Here is a 26,682-nt window from a genome sequence, read left to right on the forward strand (position 1 = left end):
CGGCCGAAATACGTTCCGTACATTACGGACGTAACATGGTCGTGTGAACCCAGCCTCAAAACAATGGACCTCTGGTAAATAATTGTACCAGGGCCTTGTTGCTTACTTCAATTAGAGATTACCTTTCATTTAAGATACGGATGTCAACCCTGGGTGGTTCCTATGGACGTATTCATTGAGACTTTTTTTTTATATGTGAGGCCGAATGTGTATCCAAGGTTCCTACAACTATAGCGCATTGTTCCAAAGTAACTGACCAAAAACACCGCCAGTGTATATAGAGAACAGCACATGCTCCAATCTCATGCTTTTCTCAAACATTTTGGGGACACCAATAGAGAATTTGGTCATGTCTAAAACTAGTGCTGAAAATACTGTATGTGTTGTCCATGGCATCTAAATTATTTGCCGCGCACAACAACAATGGTCTTTCCTAACGATTGTTATATACAGGATCCCATTTTATAGTGTCATTTGGATCCGTAAGGCTTCCAGATGTTTTTAAAGGAAGTTATGGAAGAAAACTCAAGAGGACTGGCTAATCTCCTGGTCACAAAGTCGTTCCAATTCCACTTGTTAGTGGTAATGGATTGACAATGTGACCATTCTTTAGCAGATCTCTAATGTTCAAGAGGTTGTCAGCTCCTATGTTATCCATATCTGTCCAAGAACCATCACCCCGGTTTCCTTTTCGGAAGGAACATCGAACTTTATCTTCGAGAGCATCTCTATTCATTGGGTAACAGTTTGAGAACGAAGCCGCTACACTTCTCCCAATGACAGTGTGTTAGGACGTCCTGTAGGAAAAACTCCTTGAACTAAATCAAGCAGATACTGAACCTTTCTTCTATTTTCCCAACACTTAGGTCTTTGTAAGTCGAATAGACAAGGTTTTTTGTGGGGACTGGTTTTGGAAATGCACAAATTACACTTTCAACACCATAAGCCACAGAAACAAATCCCTTAAACTCAATGAATACTGCTTATAAACTACATGTGGCTCCCTAACGCCCACCAAAGATATTGCACACCTTACAGCTTGGATCCTTCTTGGCATTGGCCGTAGAAAGACTCATCAACTGATGCCCTTTGATCTCTGACAGTTGCCCCATGGCCATGGGCACTGGTTCAGTGTAGACTATCTCTAGTATAAGATCTTGTGCGTGCCAGTAACTTCCCTGCTCTCCCTGGGTCAGAAAAGGGTTGTTCTGTGGGTTTAGCAGAGGCAAACGGGCACTGCAGAAAGCATCGCCTTGTGATCCTCGAGGAGCCAGCACAAGGACAACATAGTGGTAGGCACTGTACATGCAGTAGAAGTCGGCAAAGTAAAGGTGTGTGTTTTCGTTAAAGAGATGCCCAGCTGGGATTGTCACCCTCCATCTCCCATAGGGCGAGTCATGCGGGGGCAAGCCTGTGTTAAATTCGGTGTTGCAGCTGAAGAAAACACCATGGAGTGTGCCACTGATTGGTGATCCATGGCTCCCGCTCTGGTCTTTTAAGGATGGAAGCATAAGACTTCCCCACTTGTCCCTATCCAAATGATACAAGAAAGGGGGAAAAAAGGTGAGAGGTTTGAAAGATAAAATGTCCAACAAGGGCAATGACCATATACTCTTCTGACGGTAATGGGTAATAAAATCCTCACCAAGTATAATTCCCTAAAATGAGGGACAAGAACAAATAACCAATAAATATAAGCCATTTTCATTTCTGCTTTTTGTTTTAGTGGAGGATGTCACATCTGCCTTGCAGATTGAATATTTTGCTAGATTTCATGTAATTTGCCATAGAAATCGCACTGCACTGTCATGTATGAGGGGGGTTTTGTAGGATTCAGCTTCCAATGCAACATTTGCCTAGTGTTGGAATACCTGGTACATGTAAGTTTGGTGTAAAGCCAGCCAAATAGGTACGTAGTTATAAGAGGGTGTAAAGGGCAAAGGCCCCTCTGCGCCATAGAAAAGACGCTAGTATTATAAATGGCATATGGTAGGGGGGGGGGCCTGTTACATTGGGGCCCAGGAGCGGCAGGATTTGCCTTTGGGTCCAACATACATTAAAATCATCTGATTTTGGTGGGATTGTTCAACAGATAGCCAAAAAAAACTTCATTATGACATGTCTGTTAAATGGGGGGCGAAAGTCTGACTTTTTGATTTAAGGAACTCGTTTTATCCTAAATAGGCAAGGAGTCCAGAAAGTCCAGTTGTGCCTAATTTGCCAGGAGATGTGGTTCACGGCAGATGGGACAATCCCTGCTGGATAGGCCTGGGTCGCCGTCTGCTGAACAGTGAGCTGGACTCTTGTTTTTGCGTTTTAAAGGTGTGGCCAATATATTAATGGTTGGGGCACTTTGAAAGCCGCCACCCCTTCCTAGCTGAAGAAATTTATGCTAAGCAGGTTTTTTTTTTTATATGATACTAAATATTTACTAATGTACAACTACAATAAATGTGCCAGTTGCCACACACCTGACATGCTGGAAATATTCTGCCGTCTGGTTCCGGTAGAAGACCTGGAATGATAACATACGTCCTGCGATTCCTTCAGCTTTCTCTTGCAGCTGTTTGACCTGCTCCACGGCATAATCTGTGATGAAGGAAATCACATATATCAGATCTTATAGCTTCCACCTGCTGCCAGGGTTATGTACATCAGATAATGACGGCAGGAGTGTAGCTATAGAGGGTGCATAGTTAGCGGTTGCACTCGGACCCTTAAGCTTAAGGGGGACAAAAGGTCACTATGCCACATTAGAAGCCAATAATATTATATATGGCACATGGTATGTGGGGGGCCCTGTTACAAAATTTGCATTTGGACCCAGAAGCTTCAAGTTATGCCTCTGAATGAAGGTAAATGAAAATCGGCAACTGAATATGTTAATTCACCTTTTGCCTGGGTTTCAGATTCGCTTATTATTCTCTTAAAGGAACACTAAAGATAAGAAATACACACAAATAAATCCTCCCTTAATCTTCTCTTTTCCTTTTGATCCCAGTTTGTGTCGTATTTCAATTACAACTAAGAAATATATAAAGTCTCTTTGTGTAGCAGGAGATCAGCCATTTCTCCCCCTGCTTCTCCTAACAATCCTCTGTCTGGCTGTAAGACAACTGGCTGCAGAAGGAGCCTTCCTCCTCTGCCCTGTCTGCAATAGTAGACAAAGACTTTAAAGCACCGCCCCTTCGGAAAGCCCCGCCCCTGAGTATCTGGCAGATGAAAAGTTAAGAGATGAGAAAGAAATTAACCTTTGTGTTCTCTGCAAGATTTCTACAAGGTTTGTGTTAGGAACAAGGAGACTGACAATACTGCAAACTGACAAACTCTTTTTTACTTCTATTAATTGTTTCTGGGTTTAGTGTTCCCTTAAAGGGGTTTTTCCATGAGAGAAATTTATGACATATCCACAGAATATGTCATAAATGACTTAAATATAAATATGGAGCCTGGTAAATTGTTATCTAATTCTATTGCATTGCATATAAGAAAAAAATAGTTTCGCTCTAGTTGCAGCCAGTCCATCATTTTCATACAGTGTAAGAAACTATTTTTTGGAAAGTAGGGGCTGCCAGACACTTGTGACCCCGCTTAACATGGGGGCACCAAAAGAGTGGACAGGTTAAAATCAAAATCGTGTTCTTAAGATGTTCAGGTATTATCAAACCCACATCATTTTAGCCTATAATAAGAATTTCAGATCCATCCACAACAGCTTGTTGATGTTGCAAAAGCAGATTCTTTTCTATTCTCCACACAGTAAGAAAAAAAAAATAGCTTCTCGTAATTTACGCTGAACTGGCAATGAGAAATTATACCACAGTGCGCATGGTTGTTGTTTCTTTTTTTCTTATAGGATTGTGATCTGTGGCGGATCATGTGTTTGTATTAGCTCCGGGACCACTATATATGTATACAAGTGTGTTATTTGATTAACGGATATCGATTGGGCTCGTGGTAGTCTTTTCTCTTGCTGTTTTAATTCTTAATTATACTCTTTAAAATACCATTACATTACTGCTAAAAATAAAAAAAAGTTGCAGTTCTGTTGCACACTGCAGCAGGTTTTGGATTATTTTTAAAAAAAACATTTCCCTAGCATTTCCAGCAACAGATTTAACTGATTCACTACTTTTCTATCAAATAATTACTTTCCCACCTCCTGTACAGAAGCGAAGTGTCTCACTCCAACCGGACACAGTGTATTCCCCATCACTGCGCTTTATTGCCGTCTGCACAGCCAATGTATATTCTGTCCGTGGGCTCAGGAACCAGTGGCCCCGTACCGTCATTGGCAGCACCACAGCTTTTGCCACCAGTTTGGTGGGCACATCCTTTATAAAAGTAAATATATTATCAACATGTGTCGTCATACATCCACAGTAAAACAAACATAGCTGCTAAGCGACTTGTAATACGTTTGTCAAAGCAATGAGTTACGGTGTTGGCTTACCCGGTGCTTGAACTTGTTCTCCTTTTGCCCTCCTGTCTTGTTCAGATCTACGAAGTAGTGGGTAACTCGCCTGGTATCGTAAGGTGGCATCTCCCAGGATACACGGAATGAGTCACAGGTTATGTCACTAATTTGAATACCATGTGGAGCAGTAAGAGGGGGATCCATGACCTGTACAGGAGGAGGTAGAATTTATGAGAGAGGGTGTTTTAATTGAGTAATCATGAGCACATGTATGTATTCATGTTTCGACAGGAGGTTCTAACTGCTATACAATACACTACCTCTCTGCTACACAGACTTGTTTTATAGATGTTTTTTAACGTTTATTCAACATTTATCATAACCGTACAACAGCATACATGTTGTAAGAAGAGGTCAGCAACAGAATGATGTTACAAAGAGTAGCAGGACTAGGCCCAATCCGCCAAATTAAATCTACAAGGCGTGGAAAAGCTGCATGCTGGGAATAAAACATTATCCATTGTAGACTTATACTGACCCCGGCATCTAGGCTAGAAAATCAAAAGTCAAAGCATATATAAAAGGGAATAAGACTGAGAAGATATAAAAAATGGAGTGGAAGTGCCATCACAAGCATTGAAATTTGACGTAGATGACAATCTAAAATGTGAGCAGTCAACCAAGAGCGTCTAGCGCTTGAAGAGGACCATGTAATGAGGAAAGCGAGGATCTATTCTTATTCGTGCCTGTCAACTTTGAAAGGTTGGGGTCGATCTTTTTCCAGTGACAAGCAATAGTTTGCCTAGCTGCTGCCAAAAAGTGCCTACAAAGGTTCTTTTTAAGTAGGGAGAGGGGACATGGAATGAAAGAGCGGAATGCAAACTCGGGAGACCTTGCAGGTTGAGTAGATTTGGCTACTATATAAGGAGATCACTTTCTTCTCTGTGAAAGTCCTACCAGTGGTAGGTAGCCCCAACACCCTCGACAAAGAAAAGAAGATGTGAATGGTTTTTGCAGAAAGTCTGCGCACAGGTACAACTAAGTGCCGGTTCACATCACCGTTGGCTGTCCGTTCAGATGTTCCGTCGGAGGTTTCCGTCGTGGAACCCCGCAAGGGAAAGTCGAACAGAAACCTTAGCTTCCGTTTGCATCACTATTGATATCAATGGTGACAGAAACATTGCTAACGGTTCCCGTCTGTCACCGTTCCGGCAGGTTTCTGTTTTTTGGACGGAATCAATAGCGCAGTCGACTTCTCGTGTGTAGCCTGAGATTGAAGAGGTATGAGTGAGAGCATACATATAGGGTATCTTTGTTCCATCCATCCTGAGAATGAATTTTCCCCAAATCAGCCTCCCTTTTATGCTGTATTGGGGGTACACCTCAAAGTCACTTCTACCTCAACAGACCATAGATCAAACACCAGGTAATATAGGGGAGAGCTATAAAGTGTCAATGTCTCAAAGGTTGTGACCATGTGAAGTATATGCTCCGTCTATAGAGCAATAAAAAAAATATTACTAAGTGGGAGAATTCGGGAGACGCAAAAAAATAGAAAAAGGCTTTAAAAATACACAAACAAAAAAAATGAAAATTCACTTTTGACTGAAAATCATAGTTTGTAAGACAGACAAAAGACATGTCCATCCAGTACAGCCTATTATTTTGCAATGTTGATCCAGAAGAAGGGAAAACCCTTATGAGGCAAGAGCAAATTTTCCTGAACTTAGGGGAAAATTCCTTCCCGACTCCAAAATGACAATCAGAATAAATCCCTGGATCAACGACCCATCTACAGTAATTTTGTAACCATAACTTATAATATTATTACACTCAGGAAAGACATCCAGGACCCTCTTGGGACCTCTTTCAGTGAATTTACGATAACAACTTTCCATAGTCTCACTGCTCTTACAGTAAAGAATCCGCTTCTATGAAACCTTCTATCCTCTAGACAAGGAGGATGTCCCCTTGTTACAGTCCTGGATATAAATAGATCATGAGAGAGATCTCTGTATTGACCTTTGATATATTTATACATAGTTATTAGGTCACCCCTCAGCCATCTTTTTTCTAAACTAAATAACCCTAATTTTGATAATCTTTCTAGGTACTGTAGTCCACCCATTCCATTTATTACTTTAGATGTCCATCTTCAAACCCACTCAAGTTCTACAATGTCTTTCTTGTGCACTGATCATGAATTTATCAGTGTTAACCTCATTTGCCACTTCTCTGCCCAGGCTTCCAACTTCTCCAGATCCATTTATAACAGAATACTGTCCTCCTTTGTGTTATTACTTTACACAGTTTAGCATCATCTGCAAAAAAAATATTTTTTTATTGTGCAATCCCTCTACAAGGTCATTAATAAATATATTAAACAGCATAGAGCTCAATACTGAGCCCTGTGGCACCCGACTAGTAACGGTGACCTAAGTATGTACCGTTAATAACCACCCTCTGTTTTCTATCACTGCGCCAGTTACTCACCCACTTTCATACATTTTCCCCTAATCCTAACATTCTCATTTTATGTATTAACCTTTTATGTGGCACAGTATCAAATGCTTTGGAAAAATCAAGATATCTGACATTCAAAGACTCACCCCGACCCAGTCTAGCGCTTACCTCCTCATACAAGGTGATCAGATTAGTTTGACAGGATCGATCCCTCATAAACCCATGCTGATATGAAGTTATACCTGTATTCCTATTGAGATACTCCAGGATAGAATCTCTTAGAAAAACTGAAAATATTTTACCTACAATGGAGGTTAAACTTACAGGCCTACAGTTCCAGGCTCTCTTTTTGACTCCTTTTTAAATATTCACACATTTCCTATGCACCAGTCCTGTGGAACAGACCAGGTCATGATAGAATCCTTAAAGGGGTTGTCCACTACCAGACAACTGATGACGTATCCACCGAATAGGTCATCAGTGTATGATCGGTGGGGGTCCGGCACCCGGCCCCCCGCACCGATCAGCTTCTCCGGCTGCCTTCGGGCACTGGACGTCCATGCTGGAAGTAGATAGCTCTGGCCACGGAATAGCGGCCGAGCTGCAGTACTTCAGCTCTGCTCCTAATCAAGTCAATAGGAGCAGAACTGCAGTTCGGCAGCATGGTCTCTATGCAATGTACGGAAGGATCAACTGCTTCCAGCTCCGTACTTAGCATACTGTGCATAACATCCGATGCCCAGAGGCAGACGAAGTAGATGATCGGTGCAGGTCTGGGGGTCGGACCCCCACAGATCATATACTGATGACCTATCCAGTGGATAGGTCATCAGTTGTCCGGTAGTGGACAACCCCTTTAAATATCAGAAATAAGGGTCTCTCCCGGCACTTCCCTTAGGACTCGGGGGTGTATGCTTTCTGGACCTGGTAAATTGTCTATTTTAAACTTTTTGATGTGGCTCTGCGCTTTTTCCTGGGTTAGACAGGTGACATGTAATGGAGAATTTACTTTATTCCTCTGCATTTAACCTGACATTTTATTCTTCTCTGTGAACACAGTGCGAAAAAAAAAAAAAGTCCAATAAATTAGCTTTTTCCTCATCACCCTCAACAATTTTTCCCTCAGTACTTTTTACAGGGCCAACACTTTCAGTTTTAATCTTTTTATTATTTTCTGACGTTCCATCTGAGCTTTCTGTCAGAACGGGACCATGAACAGACATAATAAACTGATACAGACAGAAACCAGAGGTTTTCGTTTCCATCACCATTGATTTCAATGGTGACGGATCCGGTGCCCACGGTTTCTATTTGTCTCTGTTGTGCTCCGGACCCGTAGTTTTGCCGGAAGCAATAGCGTAGTCGATCATGGGCACCGGATCCGTCACCATTGAAATCAATGGTGATGGAAACGGAAACCTCTGGTTTCCGTCGGTGTCAGTTTGTGACTGTTCAGGGTCCTGTCCTGACAGAAAGCTCAGACGGAACGTCAGAACGGGACCCCAACGCAGATGTGAACAAAGCCTTAGTATCTGTACTCTTATTATTGAGGACATTGTCCCAGTCATTGAGGTTGAGGGCATCTCTGAGACGATCAAACTTCACCTTTCTGAAGTTTAGTTTTTTAGTGGCTCCTCGACAAAACATCCTATTGAAAGACAAGTGGAAGTTTATTATATTATGGTCACTATTTCCTACCGTAGGTGCCCCCCAACCTGCACCTTTGTTATTCTTTCAGGTCTATAGGTTAATATGAAGTCCAGAAGGGTCCTCTCCCTAGTTGGGTCCTGCACCAGTTGAGAAAGGATTATCTTTAGTTATCGACAGAAACCAGTTTCCTTTAGAAGATACACAGGTTTGAGTTTCCCAATTTATATCTGAAGTCACCCATAATAACAATCTCATTGTGACTTGAAGCCTCATCTATTTGCTTTACCAGAAGATTTTTTTTAATGGATTCTGTTATATTTGGTGGCTTATAGCAAACCCCTCACAGTTTAGCTTTCTGTAAGAGACAGAAGACATTAACGGAGTCTTGGAAGTTGAATAAACCACTGAACACCAGGGAACCGAGCATTAAAGGAGTTTTCCCATGAGGGACGTTCATGACATATCCACGGGATATGCCATAAATGTCAGATAGATGCGGCGAGTCCCACCTCTGGCACCCGCACCTATCTCTAGAACGGGTGCCCCCTAAACCCCCTTCAAGCTTTTTGTGCTCACGCTGCCTCCCGGCCACTTACTGATTATATGGTCGGGAGTTACGGAAACAGCGTAGCCCGCTGAGCTACGCTATTTCCGTAAGTCCCATAGTAGTGAATGGCAGTTATGGAAGCAGCGTAGCATGCGAGCTGCGCTGTTTCCAGAACTGCCATTCAGTTCTATGGGACTTACGGAAACAGCTTAGCTCAGCTGTCGATTATCTATCTATCTATCTCCTCTATCTATCTCATCTATCTATCTATCTATCTATCTATCTATCTATCTATCTATCTATCTCATATCTATCTATCTTATCTATCTATCTATCTATCTCCTCTATCTATCTCATCTATCTATCTCATCTATCTATCTATCTATCTATCTATCTATCTATCTATCTATCTATCTATCTATCTATCTATCTATCTATCTATCTATCTGCAATTCCTACATCATACCTCACATACCTTCTTCAACCTTTATAAGTGGGTTGTGATATTGTGATCACTGGAATGTGCATCTGCTCGGTAGGGTTTGCTAGAATAAGGACTTCATCTTGATTTTGTACATTTTTACATACGTACTACATGTGTTCTCAAGTGTTCCCCATATATTTCTCATGAAAAAACGATTCTGGAGCATCTTTTCTTAGCACTCTTTATTGTGCGGTTCCTCTGCTATTCCTCCTAAAAATGTATGACTAAATTGACAACTGAGCATTACCGTTTTGCTTGTCACTGGAGCGTATCAGACTGTGTAGAGACACACCTGATTGACAAGGGGAATTGTAATGTCAAAAATATTTTAATATCTTTATTGGTGTGAACACAAAAGTGCCCAACTTATTTATACATTTCCAGGAGGAATAACAGAGGAACAGCAGAGGGCAGAGTTCTAAGAAAAGGTGCTGCAGAATTCATATATTATGAGGAATGAAAGAACTTACTAAAACAGACATGTCAGGAAAGCTATCAGGTCCTCCGTGGATTGAGGTTGGTTTTATCAATATTTAAGTAATTAATTCAGTATTAGGGTAGAGAGGGGCTATTTACATGGAATTAGATGTTTCATATGCGCCCATAAAATGGGGATAGGGCTCAGTACTTCACCAATCCACTCAAAGGAACACACTGCAAACTGCCCAACATTTCCCCTTAAAGGATCCAAGAACTGGTTTCCTTCCATGTGTCAAACATACAGTACATTCACCTCCGATATACAATACTGTCTGCTGAAACTTGGAGAGTCTCAGGGGAAAAACGAGAATTACTAAAAGCAAAATGTATTTATTTTCTTTGTGCTAATCTCTACACATTCCAGAAGGGAGAAAAGGAAAATTGCATTACCACTTCCTACCACTAGGTGATAGTGCTGTGTAGATTGTGGACTATTCTATGGCACAATACATAGACATTCCAATCTATTACATGTATTTCATTTCATTTAGTGCTGACAAAGGTTCAGACACAGACTGACAGTGACATTGAAGGTAAGACTGACATGAAGAACACAAATATGGCAATAACAGACACATATCAGACATACAGAGCTAATCCTTATCCTTCATTACATATATTTAATAATAAAATATTACCTGGCGGTGAAGATCTGGCAGATATCCCTGTGCTGATATTTGACACAGTCACTATGTGATTGACGGTTACAGCTTTCCTTGTCTCTCCAATAGCTGTATAGTCGGTAGGAGGGTATTATACACTAATGTCCCTCGATCTCTGCTTACATGCCACCCACACATGTAAAATACCCACAACTGGCCTGGATTTTGTCTTCCAGTCACTACTTATGCAGTGTGATGTGCCATCCAAAACACAGCTCCGCGCATGTATCCAATCTCCCAGCCCCCTCCCCAATCCCCAATGGTCCCTTAATTTTAAACATCACTCCCAAGTCTGTAATCCAAATGTAAATCATTGCAAATAATTCCAATTCCTCCCTGCATATTAATCCGCAAAGAACATGATTAAATCAGTGCAGAGGATCTCTGGGGACCTGCTCAACTTAACACTGAGAAGACTCAGAACCTCAACTTATGTCAGAAAATGACCTCACCGAGCAGTGCGTCACAGGCTGTACAGAACATCACATGCTTTGCAGATCATTTCCCATACTGCAGATCATTATCTTACATAACACCTGCAGAGCATTGCACAGCTTCGCCAATTCAGATTTCTAGATCTTAAACAGCAATTTGAAATATTAATGCAGACCAAATAAGAAACACACCTATGATGCAGAACATTGCACAATTGCCAGGTAAGATGCAGAGCATTGCAACGCCAAAGAATAATATGACAATGTCACAACAGACGTGTTCAAACTCAGTTCCGGTGCTATGTCTGTTTCCAGGGTCTGCAGAACAATGCATAGCATGCAGAGAATTGGGTCTAGTTATGCAGAGTAAGTCACCCCTTGCAGAGCATTGCATCTCTATCAGAGCAAAGTATAAAAAGTTCAGATGCCAGGTGCAACCACCCGAAAAAGAGACAGATGATAGACACCATCACCAGCCTGATTGGCATTGTGCATTGTACCAGCAGCATGACATCTTATCGGGTGTCTTATACATACAATTGTCATAGACAAATCTAAAGATAACGCAGGTGGAAATGCGACGTACCTTGGAAATGTTCTGTTACCTCACTGAGAAATGAAAGTGCGAAGGAATGAGAGGAAAAAAGGGGCGAGGAAGAGAGAGAAAGCAGGAAAATAGTGAGTAGGAGGGTAACAGCAAATACAGAGAGAGAGAGAGTGATGGAGAATGAGGGAGGCGAGAGAAAGAGAGGGGGCCAAAAAATGACAGAGAGAGAAAAAGGGGACCAAATAAGATGCACTGAGTAATATTAAAAGTATAGGAGAGGAGTTATGGAACAGGGAGGTACAGCTAATAGCCCGCAGCAGAGAATGCCAGTCGAGCACTAACCTGGCATTGCAGAAATTAAAGGGTTAAATAGCTTTGTGACGTAAGCCGCACATGGCACAAGCCTATTATTAAGAGGGGGTGAGCGTTCTGGCAAGTTTGGGGTTAAGATAACTGTCAGTGAGATCCACCATCACATGCTGACGAGCGTCACTGGCATTGCGCCAATCTGGAAGGGAATAATTAATCTCATTAATGTTGCCAATAATAGGAGACCAATTCTTATCTGTACCAATGCCCAGCAAGCCAAAATCATTGTCAATTGCCAAAAGGACGTCTTTAAAACAGAACTGGGGGTGACCTCGAAATCATGTTGTTAAAACAAAACTTCCATCTTTATTTTTCAATTAAACAAACGTTATAGCAGTAAAATTCCTTTAATCTGGCACCTGATAGTCCAGGGATTGTTTCCGGCACAGAAATATGAGATAATCCTAAATCTCACAGCAAGAAGTCTTTCGCTAGAATTTCTATTCTCATTGGTAAATTTTCTAGACTTCTCTACGTCTGTCCAATAATCCAGAAATCTCATAATCTGGCATTTCGCAGGTTCCATGAATGACAGATTACAGGAATGTGGCTGTATTTTCTGTTCCATATTTGTCAGGTACCATAGACTCGTTACCAAACATTAACTATGAGCAAGGTCCGATTTACCTTTAGGAATATATAGGTCTAATCCTGGACAACCCCTTTAAGGTGTGGCCTACTTGATGGGCGGATTTTAAGGTGCGAGACAATCTGTGCCTACAGGCTTCAGAGATGTAAATCCAGTACTGACTGTGAGCATGGATTAGGTCTTACATAACTCATAATTTAGAGTTTGGAATTACTGGTAACTCCGTCCAAAGATCAGTTTTTATATTTTGTGTAAAATTCGCCTTTATTTGCAACACCTGATGGGTGATGATAACTTCAGTGATTTATGATAAGCTGTCTATAAGCCAATAAGAACATTCTGGAGGATTTCAGCTCTGAAGCATGCAGAATTAGGAATGCAGCTCTAGAGTATAATACTGTCTGTAATTTAGGATTAGTACAAAATAAGTAATGTCATATATTTACAAAGTTATTCAACTTTTAATCGAAGACTGTGCTGATGCCTGTAATAGATGTCACCATAGTCTATGTGAGTGGAGTGGGCAGTGTGTGACTTCACCAGATGTGCCCGCACGATACATTCTTAAGCCAAGAGCCAGAAGGCAAACAACTGGAAATGGAGCAGAGTATTTTTTTTTTTTAGGCCCCAGCACTGCTTAAAGAGGACCTGTGTCACGTTGGGTTCGTGGACCCACTGAGCCGTACCGCCTCCTACCGTATGGCAGCTGGCCAACAGCGCGCAGGTTACAGTCTATAGTTCGTATAGGGTACCTGTGGCAGCTCGGACAGTAACAAGGCAGGCTCGGCTGGGACTAGGAAGCAGGTAGACGTCAGGCGTGGTGAAGCAGGACAGGCGTGGTATACAGCACAGCACGACTTCAGCTCAGCACGGCACTTGACCAGGATAGCACGGGATACAGGAGCAGGGAACACTGGGAACTGGGAAACACTAGGAGACCATTTGCATAGACAAACTTAGGGTACGACAACAAGGCTCAGGCATGGGAGGAAGGGGCTGAGCCCTTCTTATAGTCTAGGGTGCTATGGGACCCAACAGAGGTGAGCGGAAGTGAGCGCTGGCGTCTCCTGAGGAGGAGACTGGGGCCAACGCTCGCAGATCCATGGCTGCGGGCTTCAGGAGGTGAGTGAGCCTGACGGCTCGCGGCCATGACAACCTGTTATCTCTCCTAACATGTATATTCCAGTTAATACTTGTATTCCGCATGAAATAACAATACTGGAGCATACTTTTTAAGAGCTTTGCCCTCTGTTACTCCTCCTAGAAATGTATGAATAAATTGACAACTGGGTGTACTGATCCTGTATATCAGGATGACATCACTGTGTAATTATCATGAGTCATTGCTTTCTTATTTAGAGTTGAGGGGTATAGGGCCAAATATATATATAGTCTATGGCGCCTAAAAACTGGTACCGCTTTATCTGAGTCGATACGCCGAATTTAAGAAAATCTGTGTCTGTGGGGCACCTCCAGAGATCAGATGTTATTAATAGAGGGAGCAGGGGCAAACATTAATGTCCATGGTGGTAAAATGACCCTCTCTCCCCATTATACTGACTGTTCAGGAATTTACACAAGACTGCTAACCCTAGTTAAGAATTGATATTCCTGGTGGGTTGAGATGGTGCAGGGGATAATGGTGGTGGTTTAGGGCAGAATTCTTTGTAAGTACAGAATTCCAGATCCCTTTCCTTCACACAGCCACATGATAATATTCTGTTTGCCTGAAGCCACCACTAGAGGGAGCTTTCTGTAAAGGGATGTATACAGCTCCCATTAAACATAATAATAAATTAGTATTACGTTAGCTCCCCCTAGTGGCAGGAAAAATAATTTTATAATGTAACTTTTTCTTGTGAACTGTTTAGAGGGAGGTTTTCCTGCACTAGAAAACCCTTCTGAGTACGCTCCTTGGGCGGCACATCTGGCTACTCCTTTTCCCTGCCTCTGTTGGAGAAATATTACATTTCATGTCAGCATTCAAATGACTGTCCGTCTGTGTAATGCATGGATAGGCTATGTCCAGGGGCATACCTGGGGGAGCATGTGTCCTGGGTGCCAGGGGGAGTGCCAGCAAGCCACATTGCCTTGTTCTTGAATTGCCTTTGTGTTGAACAAAAAAAAAATGCCTTTGCAGAGATCAGGAAATGTATAATACGAGGCCCGGGAATCTGTTTTATATTCCGTACAGTAACAGTAAGCCAGATGGAGGACAGTAGGAAGTAAGACAACCAGATGGAGGCCTGGCAGAACTTCATCCTTTCATTTATTCTTCTCCTTTTTTTGAGTTCCACTCCTACATACAGAACCATGGGGTGAATATAACGGAGGCTATAAGGGCAGTTCTTGTGGTCTGTACATAAACCTAAAGTCTTTCTTTAAAGTATATTTCCATATAAAAATCATTCATACAAAGACCCCATGGCTCCTAGACTGTGTCCTGATTATTAACAAGAAACTGAACCAGTAGGAAAAAAGAAGGTTATTAGGTACCTGCTGCACATAAACGGCGGCCATGCAGCCTCTAAAAGAGTCCCATAGACTTACATTGGATGACGCAATGTGGACGACCTCCATGGGTGGCAGGTGGTGTCATCCTTTACAAAGCATTGGCAGTAGTACTCCAATGTAAATGTAAATCTTGCAATTGTGTGTCATTTAGGGCCAATGCACACAACTGTAATAGGGATCCGTAATACAGTGCCCATAAACTACTATAGGCCTATATGGCCCTGTGTGTATTGTGTAGGGGGGCAACATTTCTTCAAGAGCAACATCTAAGTGGTTTGGTTCCCTCTTTCACCCCAGCGACATGATAGCGGTCTAACGAAGGCCCACGGGTCTGCCTTCAGTGTATGCTTATAAGGTCCTGCCTTTGGCCTGTTTAGTCAGTTTTACACTGACAGCATAATACACTGCAATACAGAAGTTTTGCAGTGTATTATAAAAGTAATCAGCAAAGTAAAGTCCCCTAGTGGGACTAAAAAAAATTCTATGTACAAGCAATCGATTACATGGAGTACAGCGGAGCCGGTCACATGACAAAGAGTCGTATCGTCATCAAAGAAAGCGGTGCAACTAGACTACTGGTCCCCCGCCAGCGCTATAAAAATCTTTGAAAATCTCAGATACGAGCGCGACGGGGGAGCGGAACGTATATTAGCGAGTGCACTCATATACGGCAGTGACCCCCCACATAACCCCTTTAACCCACTTCCACAAGGAGCAGTGTCTTTAAAGGGTTTTTTCCCATCTAAGACATTAATTGGCATATCCACTGGATCTGGGACCCGCATCTATGTTGAATTATGGGGGTTGCTTGTGAGGCGGCTGCTGCATCTTGTTGGAGAATGCATGGAGAGGTGGTCGGAGGGATTTTCCCATCTAAGACATTTATGGCATATCTATGACAGGGGACCCCCGCCGCATCCAGGCAGAGAAATAACATAAAACAGAATGGAGAAAGCCTGGGTGCGGCAGCCACCTCACAAAAGACCCACATCTATCATACATTTATGGCATATTCCGTGGATATGACATAAATATTTTAGATGGGAATACCCCTTTAAATGGAAATGTCCGATACCACAACAATAACAAAAATAGTAGTATAAAATCCCGTGCCCAACTTGCGTTAACTAAAGAAGCGTCATAGGTTTTTAACCGGTTAAGGACTAGGCTGTTTTACAGCTAAATGACCAGAGCAAATTTCACAATTTTGCTATGCGCTTCTTTACATGACTATAACTCAGCAGGTGAATAAAGTTCATCTTTGAATTTTACACTCTTTTTAAAGGACAGACAGGGCTTTGTTTTAGTGGCATTTGTCAGTATATATCATTTTTTTTTTTTTCACTAAAGTGGGCAAAATTGGAAAAAAATGCAAGAATTTAACAATTGTGTCGGTTTATGCTAGCATTTTTCACACACGGTATGAACCACGGCCAAAATTAATCTCCTTTCACATTCTTCCACTTCTCCCGTGCATGGGGATACCAAATATGTGAGCCTTATTCACTGTGCGGGCATGTGCCAGGGCTTGGCATAAAAGGAGGCTTTTTGGCCTTTTCGGTCCAGGAATTTTGCATTTGATTTTAGAGCCGCATACTGTTTTCTGGGGGGCCTAATGCTGCTGAAACATTAGAAACACCCCATAAATGACTTCATTCACACAAGTAGACCCCACAAGGTTTTCTTCAAGGGGTTTATCATATTTTTAGCAAGTCCAGTTTTCTTCTGAAAGTTTCTTGAATAAGATGGAACAAAATAAAATCAGCACTTTTTTAGCAAATGCGTCAGTTTAGGCTAGTATTTTTCACACACGGTATAGACCACGGACAAAATTCATCTCCTTTCACGTTCTTCCACTTCTCCCGTGCATGGGGATACCAAATATGTGTGCCTTATTCACTGTGCGGGCATGTGCCAGGGCTTGGCATAAAAGGAGGCTTTTTGGCCTTTTCGGTCCAGGAATTTTGCATTTGATTTTAGAGCCGCATACTGTTTTCTGGGGGGCCTAATGCTGCTGAAACATTAGAAACACCCCATAAATGACTTCATTCACACAAGTAGACCCCACAAGGTTTTCTTCAAGGGGTTTATCATATTTTTAGCAAGTCCAGTTTTCTTCTGAAAGTTTCTTGAATAAGATGGAACAAAATAAAATCAGCACTTTTTTAGCAAATGCGTCAGTTTAGGCTAGTATTTTTCACACACGGTATAGACCACGGACAAAATTCATCTCCTTTCACGTTCTTCCACTTCTCCCGTGCATGGGGATACCAAATATGTGTGCCTTATTCACTGTGCGGGCATGTGCCAGGGCTTGGCATAAAAGGAGGCTTTTTGGCATTTTCGGTCCAGGAATTTTGCATTTGATTTTAGAGCCGCATACTGTTTTCTGGGGGGCCTAATGCTGCTGAAACATTAGAAACACCCCATAAATGACTTCATTCACACAAGTAGACCCCACAAGGTTTCCTTCAAGGGGTTTATCATATTTTTAGCAAGTCCAGTTTTCTTCTGAAAGTTTCTTGAATAAGATGGAACAAAATAAAATCAGCACTTTTTTAGCAAATGCGTCAGTTTAGGCTAGTATTTTTCACACACGGTATAGACCACGGCCAAAATTAATCTCCTTTCACGTTCTTCCACTTCTCCCGTGCATGGGGATACCAAATATGTGTGCCTTATTCGCTGTGCGGGCATGTGCCAGGGCTTGGCATAAAAGGAGGCTTTTTGGTCCAGGAATTCTGCATTTGATTTTATAGCCGCATACTGTTTTCTGGGGGGCCTAATGCTGCTGAAACATTAGAAACACCCCATAAATGACTTCATTCACACAAGTAGACCCCACAAGGTTTCCTTCAAGGGGTTTATCATATTTTTAGACAGTCCAGTTTTCTTCTGAAAGTTTCTTGAATAAGATGGAACAAAATAAAATTACCTTTTTTTTTTAACAATTGCGCCAGTTTATGCTAGCTTTTTCACACACAAAATGGACCACGGACAAAATTCATCGCATTTCACATTCTTCCACTTCTCCCGTGCATGGGGATACCAAATATGTGTGCTTTATTCACGGGCATGTGCCAGGGCTTGGCATAAAAGGAGGCTTTTTGGCCTTTTCGGTCCAGGAATTCTGCACTTGATTTTATAGCCGCATACTGTTTTCTGGGGGGCGTAATGCTGCTGAAACATTAGAAACACCCCATAAACGACTTCATTCACACAAGTAGACCCCACAAGGTTTCCTTCAAGGGGTTTATCATATTTTTAGACAGTCCAGTTTTCTTCTGAAAGTTTCTTGAATAAGATGGATCAAAATAAAATTAGCAATTTTTTAGCAAATGCGTCAGTTTATACCAGCATTTTTCACACACGGCTTAGACCACGGTCAAAATTAATCTCCGTTCACATTCTGCCACTTCTCCCGTGCATGGGGATACCAAATATGTGGCCTTATTTATCACATAGAGATGTAGGAGGGCGGAGGATAGAAGAAGATTATTTCACAAATCGCTTTTTTTCAAAGCTGGTTTTACAAAACTCAACAGAGTTTCTATAACACTTCCAAAATATCTGCTCTTGAAGCCGAGATCCCAAAATATTCATCTAGGGGTATAATGGGAATTTATTTTTTGGGGTTTTCTAAAATAAGAAATTTCAGGTTAATGCAAATGGAGCTCTCCAGCAGATGAACTTTAGAAAACATCAAACATGACATCCACCCCCCACCCATTCCCTCCCTCACCCTTGGAGTAAAATCAGGGGAAAAATAAAAACGTAATGTAGGGCAAATATATTTTCAACAAATTAACTAAAATCTAATAATGCAGAACAGTGTGGTATTTTTTAAAACATGGCTCAATGCACAGGCCTGGTTGTGAGGGACATGAGGGACAGAAATATCGGGAATCTTTGCGGTGCCCGTCTTTTCTGCAGACGCGGCACTTTTTCTGGGGGTTGCTTCTGGTTGCTGTTGGGGGAATCCGACTGATGAAGTGTCTTTCAGTCAGTCGCGTGACATCCTCAGACTGGGGGCATTCTCGGGTGTCCTGAACATCAAAAATGAGGCCTTCAATAATTTTCTCCTGGAAATCCAGGTATGTGTCTCTGCCTCTGTTTTTTTTATAGAGCACAAATGAGTTGTGGATGGCCACCTGTAACAAATAAATGGCCACCTTTTTGTACCAGGTTTTAGTTTTGCGTTTTACTAAATAGGGCTGTAAAACCTGGTCGCTTAAATCCACCCCCCCCATGTACTTGTTATATTCGGACACGCTCACTGGTTTGTGCTTGTCCGATGTTGCCCCTCTTTCCCTCACTGCCACTGTTCCTGCGGTATGAATCGTGCTTAGCACATACACATCTTTGCGATCCCTGAACTTGACCGCCAGCAATTCTTCAGATGCATAAGCACAGGAGTCCCCCTTTACCATGCGCTTCCCCACTAATTGCTGTGGAAAACCAATTCTGTTTTTGCGCATGGTACCACATGCCCCAGTCCTTGCAGCATGCAAATGCCTAAACAGGGGCACACTGGAATAAAAATTATCACAGTACAGGTGGTACCCCTTGTGAAGCAGAGGCTGCATTATCTCCCACACGATCTTACTGCTGGTGGAAAGATCAGGGGGGCATCCAGGAACATTTATTGTGCGGTCCCGCCCTTCATAAATCCTGAAGGCGGTGGTATATCCTGACCCGCTTTCACACAATTTGTAGAGCTTAACGCCATATCTTGCCCTTTTGGAAGGTAGATATTGGCGAAAGCTAAGTCTGCCATGGAAGTTGAGGAGGGATTCGTCCACACTTACATTCTGCTCAGGGGTGTAGAGTTGCAGAAATAAATTATTCAGGGAATTTATTAGCGGTCTTATTTTGAACAACCGATCCCGGTTTGCATCGGTACTTGGGGGGGCCTGTGCGTTGTCATTGAAGTGGAGGAACCTCATTATTGTCTCATAACGAGACCTGGGCATTACTGCAGAATATACTGGGGTGGCTTGGGCGGGTCTTGTTGACCAGTAAGACCTAATGGAGGGCTTTTTGACAATACCCATATTTAGGGTGAGCCCCAAAAAAATTTTTAATTCCTGCAAATTGGTGGGCGTCCAATCTCTGGCATGGGTGGATGAAGGTTTCTGCCTTATATATTGCGTGGCATATAAATTTGTTTCGTGGACAATCTGATTTAGGATGTCGTCCGTTATAAATAAATGGAAGTAATCCATTTGGACAAAATTTGTATTGTCCACGGTTATGCCAGGAGTGGCCGTAAATCCGTGGATTCTAGGCCCAAAAGATGGGGCAGGTGCCCATACAAGAGCCTGGACTGGAGGGACCAGGCTGTCCCGTGCTACAGCGCTACTTGGCCCTGCGCTTTCATGTTCTGCAGTTTCGACTGCATCAGGGACAACGTCCCCTGAAGATGAACCTGAAGTGACGCTGTCATCGTCACTACCTAAAACAGGTTCCATCTCGGACGCCATCTCTGATGCGGTCTCCGACTCAGACCACAGCATGGCGTATGCCTCCTCGGCGCTAAACAACTTCCTCGCCATAACGTAACTAACACTAACACTAACTAAACAAATTTTTTTTTTTTTTTTTTTTTATAAAACACACAAATTAACTGCTATATATATCTACACTACCGCTAACAAAAAAATAAACCGCTATTGCTATATATATTATATATATGTGGATATATATATAATTATATACTCCCTACCTGCCTATTCTAATAGAATAAAAGAAAGAAAGGTAGATAGATAGAAAAAAAGATAGATGGATAGATAGATTGTATAGATAGATAGAAATCTATCTATACAGAGAATGTTTTAGAGTGTAACTGTATTTTTTGTGTAACTGTAACTGTAATCTTCTGGCAGCAATTCTCCCGAGTCTCTTCTTCTCCTCAAACTGAAACAATGTTTGAGGAGAAGAAAAGAGGCAGGAGATTTACTGCCAGAAAAGTCAAAATAAAACAAATGTGGTCGCTGTGATAGGTTTTCACAGCGACCACATGATCAGGGACCATCAGATTGGTCCCTGATACTCTGCCCAGTGCCCAGAGCTGTTGGTAACAGCGAGGGCACAGGGCTGTGTGCACGCGATCGCGTGCACACTGTTTTCTATGCAGAAATGCATGTGATCGCTGTGATTGGTTGTCACAGCGATCACATGTTCAGGGGCCAAAAGATTGACCCCTGACATTCTGCCCAGTGCCCATGGCTGTTAGCAACAGCCAGGGCACAGAGCTGTGTGCACGCGATCGCGCGTGCACAGTCTCTGAAGTGCGGCCGTATATATACTATACGCCGGACTTTAGAGACCCTGACCGCTGGCCGTATATTTACGGCCAGCGGTCGGGAACCTGTTAACATAAGATTCTCCACAAGAGGTAATTCTGCTCCCACGTTGCTGTGAGGATATGGCTCTTGTGTAGATTTAGTTATTTTTTGGGTTTTCCACGTCACTCCACCATTCGGATAAATCTACAGGCATAACAAGCTCCTCATAATGCAAAAATGCTTTCCGCAAGGCAAAAACCTCGAAGGCCGAGTTCACACGTAGCGTAAATGCGGCAGAATTTCCGTGTGGAGATTCTGCAGTATTAATGCTACATGTGAACCTGGTCTAAAAGTTTTTATTATAGCTGCAGCGGTCACATGGGATGAAACATCAGGCTATGTTCACACTGAGTTTTTTGACAAGTTTTTTGACTCGAAAACCGCGCCGCAAAACTCGTAAAAAACTGCCCGAAAATGCCTCCCATTGATTTCAATGGGAGGCGGAGGCGTCTTTTTCCCGCGAGCGGTAAAACCGTCTCGCGGGAGAAAGAAGGGATTTGCCCTATATTCGGGCGTTTACGCCTCTGACCTTCCATTGACATCAATGAGAGGGAAAGAAAGCGTATTTCGCTGCGTTTTATGCCCGCGGCGCTCAATGGCCGCGGGCGGAAAACACTGTGAAAAACGCCGCGTGCAGGGAGAGGAAAATCTGCCTCAAACTTCCAAACGGAATTTTGAGGCAGAAATTCCGCCTGCAAAAAACTCAGTGTGAACATAGCCTAGGAGGCCGGACAAGACAAAGAAGCACTGAATTCTGGGTAAGTATATATTTTTTGTGAGTTGTGATTTTTGCTGCGTAATCGCAGCTATTTCGCTGCAAAACTCGCAACATCTGTTATTTGTTGCAGGTTTTACCTCCCATTGAATTGAATGGGGAAAACCCGCAATACAAAAGCAGCGATTACACAAATACAATTGACATTCTGGGGATTAGAAATCCGCACCGCAGGTCAATTTCTGAACGTTTTTTCCGCTCATCATTTACGTTGCGTGCGGATGAGATTTGTTCTAATGTCATCCACTCGGCTGCTACTGTATTATGCTGCGGACAATGTTTTGCTGAATGGTGGAGTGGGATGAAAGCTCAAGAAACAACTAAGGGTATGTGCACACACTAATTACTTCCGTAATTGACGGACGTATTTCGGCCGCAAGTACCGGACCGAACACAGTGCAGGGAGCCGGGCTCCTAGCATCATACTTATGTACGATGCTAGGAGTCCCTGCCTCGCTGCAGGACAACTGTCCTGTACTGTAATCATGTTTTCAGTACGGGACAGTTGTCCTGCAGCGAGGCAGGGACTCCTAGCATCGTACATAAGTATGATGCTAGGAGCCCGGCTTCCTGCACTGTCTTCGGTCCGGTACTTGCGGCCGAAATACGTCCGTCAATTACGGACGTAATTAGTGTGTGTGCACATACCCTAAATCTACACAAGGCTTTACCTATATCAACCTGGGGCCTAATAACGTCCTGAGGAGAATCTGTGAAAACCAGACCTGCCAAATCACCCAAAAAAACGGCAGACCTCCGGGAAGAGTATGCAAATCTCCCAGGTGCCCCGTGTCCTTATTAAGATATACTCACCTCTGCTACAGTCTTCTTCACTCCCGGACACCGCTGCAGACAACGATATCGGGTATGGGGTCTGTACTAGTTTAGTGGTATGGTCCAGGGTCTGTATTTATTTAGGAGGTCCGGGGTCTGTATTTTAAGGTGTGAAGAGGGGGGGGGGGGTCATATGCATTTTTTGTGATTCAAATGCCATAGATTATAGGCTATATATAGGACATACACCTTTGAAAGTGTTTTTTTCTGTTTTTAATAAAAAATGTGTATAAGGCCTTATTTACACGAACGTGTTTCACGTCCGTGATACGTGCATGTAAATCACGCGCGTCGCACGGACCTATGTAACTCAATAGGGCCGAACAGGCAGTCCGTGATTTTCACGTAGCGTGTGTCCGCTGCGTAAAACTCACTGCATGTCCTATACTTGAGCGTGTTTTGCGCATCATGCACCAATTGAAGTCAATGGGTACGTGAGAATCGCGCGCAGCACACAGACGCACTTCCGTGTGCTGCACGTGATTCGCGCAAAACAGTAGAACAAGAAATGAAGGTAAAAATAAAAGCACTTCCTTAATTTATTTTTCTAAACATCAAAACCGGGGGTCATAAGTATGGCATATGCGTGAAAATCACGCAGCCACGCACCAGTCACTGATGACAAACGAAACTGCAACGAGCAAAAAACGCAGCATTTTTTGCGCGAGCAAAACGCACACGTTCATGTGAATTTCGCCTTATTGCGATTGGTGCAACTTTCTATTCGTTTTTATTAAAAAAAAAAATTTATATTTTGAAATACAGCTGCTTTTTAGGCTATGTTCATACAAGACAGATTTTGACATGCCGGCAATTTCTTGCTGCGATATTCGCAGCGTTTTTTACCTGCGGCCATTGAGCGCCGCAGGTAAAAAACGCAACAAAAATCGCTTTCCCTGCCTCCCACTAATTTCAATGGGAGGTCAGAGGAGTAACCACGGCAAGAAAAAGCATGTTGCTTTTTTTTACCATGAGCATCTAAAAGCCGCCGCTGCCTAAAAAACGTCTCTGCCTGCCTTTGAAATCAATGGGAGGCAGTTTAAAAGTAAAAATTATTTTTAATAAAAACTAATTAGAAAGTTGAACCAAACACAGACATTTTTATTTAAAAAAATAAACATAAAAACAACTCTTTCGCAGGTGTACATAGCCTTTAAGGGCATGTTATATATATAAATTTGGCCAATTACATTGTGTTCTCCAAGTCCATACAAATATAGAAAAATACCCTTGTAAGAACGGTAATTCAACCAGTGGGAGAGTAACGAGAGGTCGGTTTATAAGACAGTCACATGAAGTTCTACATTACTATCCCCACGAGTTTTCCTCTCTCTCAGGACTACACTTCCCAGCAGGCCTGGCGCCGCGCGGAAGTGACGTGCCGCAATGACGTCATCGCTCGGCTGAGTATGTGACAGAGACATGCGGTGAACAGGCAAGTGAGCGGTTTTGCTGCGATTTCTCTATAGAGGCGTTTGTAGGGAGCGGTACTTGTCTATAGTGAGGACTATGTATATTAAACGTTGTCTTCTTCTAACCCGATATCCATTATTAACGCTTTATAGCGAGAAAGGTTATCAGATGTCATGTAGCTCTATATAAGAAGTGATGTGCAGCCTGTGGCTCTCCAGCTCTTGTCAAACTACAACTCTCAGTGCTGTCGTTGCATGATGGGAGTAGTAGTTTGACAAGCGCTGGTGAGCAGCGTCAGATCTATTAGAGGATGCGGTTTGTACAGAGCATGCTGCATGCCACGGACTGCAAATAAGAGGTACAGTGGGGGAAAGAATACAAATACATTGGTTAGTTGGATCGTTTTAGTTTCCAGTGCGTTTCTGTTGGGTTAGGTTCACATCTATCAGATTTTGGTGCATTGGAGAATTTGCAGCGTCCAAAATCTCAAATTGGTTGTCCAGGATTAGAAAAACATGGCTGCAATTCTTCCAGAAACAGCGCCACACTTGTCTGTGGGTTGTGCCTGATATTGCACCTCCATTGAAGTGAATAAGGCTGAGCTGCCATGCCACGCACAACCTGTGGACAGGTGTGGTGCTGTTTCCGTGGACAGCTGTGGTGCTGTTTCCGGGAGAAAGCTGCCATGTTTTTCTAATCTTGAGCAACCCAAATGTGGCAGAGTTTATGCAATTTTGCACTTCGGCTGCAAAACCCAGACCCTCTGCAGTTCTACTGGACGTAACATAGATCATTATAGAACCCTTACAATCTACGAGATTAGCGTTCCAAACATGCCCGCATCGAAAACCGCAGTTTCGGCACTAGTTCGGAAGATCAGTCCAGGGGCGTCAGACGCATTCGCAGTGTAATTGCCCACATGTCCGGTTTTGACGTGGGCAGGTTTGGAGCGCTGAACCCCAGCTGCAGAACGACATATTGGTGGTTTATTGGCTCCAAACCAAGTGACAGGTTTTATTCTCTGCCATGTTTTACTCTCGGTTGTGGTAATGTGAACAGGATCTAAAGGGAACTGGGAAGAAGAAGTCTAAGAAAGATTAATGAGATTAAGTCACAAAAATAAATTTGGTTCGGTCGGATCAGCACCTATCTACACCAGGACCGGAGTTAGTGAGCTATTTCTGCAGTTGTATCACTTTTGTTTTGCCTTTGATCTTTGCAATTGTCACAAACCGCAAAAAAAAATTAAAATGCAAATAACATAAAAAAGACCAACTGATATAATGAACATACTGGTGGAAGATGTATACACAACACTCCCCGCCACACTCCGTCATGAGATACACTGCACTATTATCTATCTATCTATCTCATCTATCTATCGTCTGTGGCCATTGTTCGTCCTTCTCTACTTTTCACAGGATGTCTGACGGAAAGAATGATCCCACTCCTGGTGTTCCCCGAACCCCAATGGCAGGAGCTCGGGGTCTGGTTGGGCGTAGACCTTCCACACCTGCCACACCAGGCCGCCTTCCTTCCATCCGTTCCAGGGACCTTACCCTGGGTGGTGTCAGAAAAGTGAGTTTAGTCTGTGAATGTATATTGTAGAAGAGGAACTGTTATTTAGGCCATGTTCATCCACGTTACAATAGTGAAATTTCAATTTTACAAAATCCCATGCACACATTTTAGCAACGACTGGAATAATTGAGGGAGGATCCTCAAGCTCAAAATTGGAATGTGTAGCCGTGTGTTTGTGGCAACTTTCTGATTACATTTTGTTAAAAAACTAATTTAAATAATCTTTTTGAAATACAGCTGCTTTGTATCCTGTATACAGAGCAGCTGTATCTTGCACTAAAACCTGTATCTGTCAGGTCGGCGGGTCTAACGGGTTCAGTGTTAGGAGGTCCTGCGTGTCTCTGAAACACGCAGGACCCGCTGACACTGAACCCGTCAGTGCCGCTGACCTGACGGATACAAGTTTTAGTGCAAGATACAGCTACTCTGTATACAGGATACAAAGCAGCTGTATCTCATAAAGATACAACATAGTGACATTTTGTATGACTTGTGAATGTATGAATTTATCGATTCAACGTACAAAGATGTACAAAGCTCATCATTAAGTATAGAGCCACCTCAGGGGTCTGGCAG

General features: G+C 42.7%; 2 protein-coding genes across 5 annotated transcripts in view; one reads left to right on the forward strand and one right to left on the reverse strand.

The window, feature by feature from the left end:
- PHYHIP (phytanoyl-CoA 2-hydroxylase interacting protein) lies at positions 1 to 24,408 on the reverse strand. Of its 3 annotated transcripts, none has more exons than XM_075858867.1 (5): positions 24,341 to 24,408; positions 4,454 to 4,624; positions 4,160 to 4,334; positions 2,472 to 2,589; positions 1 to 1,530 (listed from the first exon to the last, which is right to left on the reverse strand). In XM_075858867.1, the coding sequence occupies exons 2-5, from the start codon at positions 4,619 to 4,621 to the stop codon at positions 1,005 to 1,007; spliced, it is 987 nt and encodes a 328-aa protein (XP_075714982.1). In that variant the 5' UTR covers positions 4,622 to 4,624; positions 24,341 to 24,408; the 3' UTR covers positions 1 to 1,004. The 3 variants fall into 3 exon arrangements, with proteins under 3 accessions (XP_075714982.1, XP_075714980.1, XP_075714981.1); XM_075858865.1 differs by lacking the exon at positions 24,341 to 24,408 and adding an exon at positions 11,724 to 11,986; XM_075858866.1 differs by lacking the exon at positions 24,341 to 24,408 and adding an exon at positions 10,680 to 10,947.
- Positions 11,248 to 26,682, forward strand: part of POLR3D (RNA polymerase III subunit D) — a 27,885-nt gene continuing 12,450 nt past the window's right edge. Inside the window, exons 1-2 of one of the 2 annotated variants that reach the window (XM_075858864.1) lie at positions 11,248 to 11,359; positions 25,947 to 26,103. In XM_075858864.1, coding sequence (XP_075714979.1) covers positions 25,948 to 26,103 — 156 coding nt within the window. In that variant the 5' untranslated portion in view covers positions 11,248 to 11,359; position 25,947. Of the gene's footprint in view, positions 11,360 to 24,450; positions 24,548 to 25,946; positions 26,104 to 26,682 lie in introns of those variants that run through there. The other variant, XM_075858862.1, reaches the window with a different exon arrangement.

This window comes from Rhinoderma darwinii, chromosome 3 (assembly GCF_050947455.1).
Source record: "Rhinoderma darwinii isolate aRhiDar2 chromosome 3, aRhiDar2.hap1, whole genome shotgun sequence".
Classification (NCBI taxonomy): domain Eukaryota; kingdom Metazoa; phylum Chordata; class Amphibia; order Anura; family Rhinodermatidae; genus Rhinoderma; species Rhinoderma darwinii.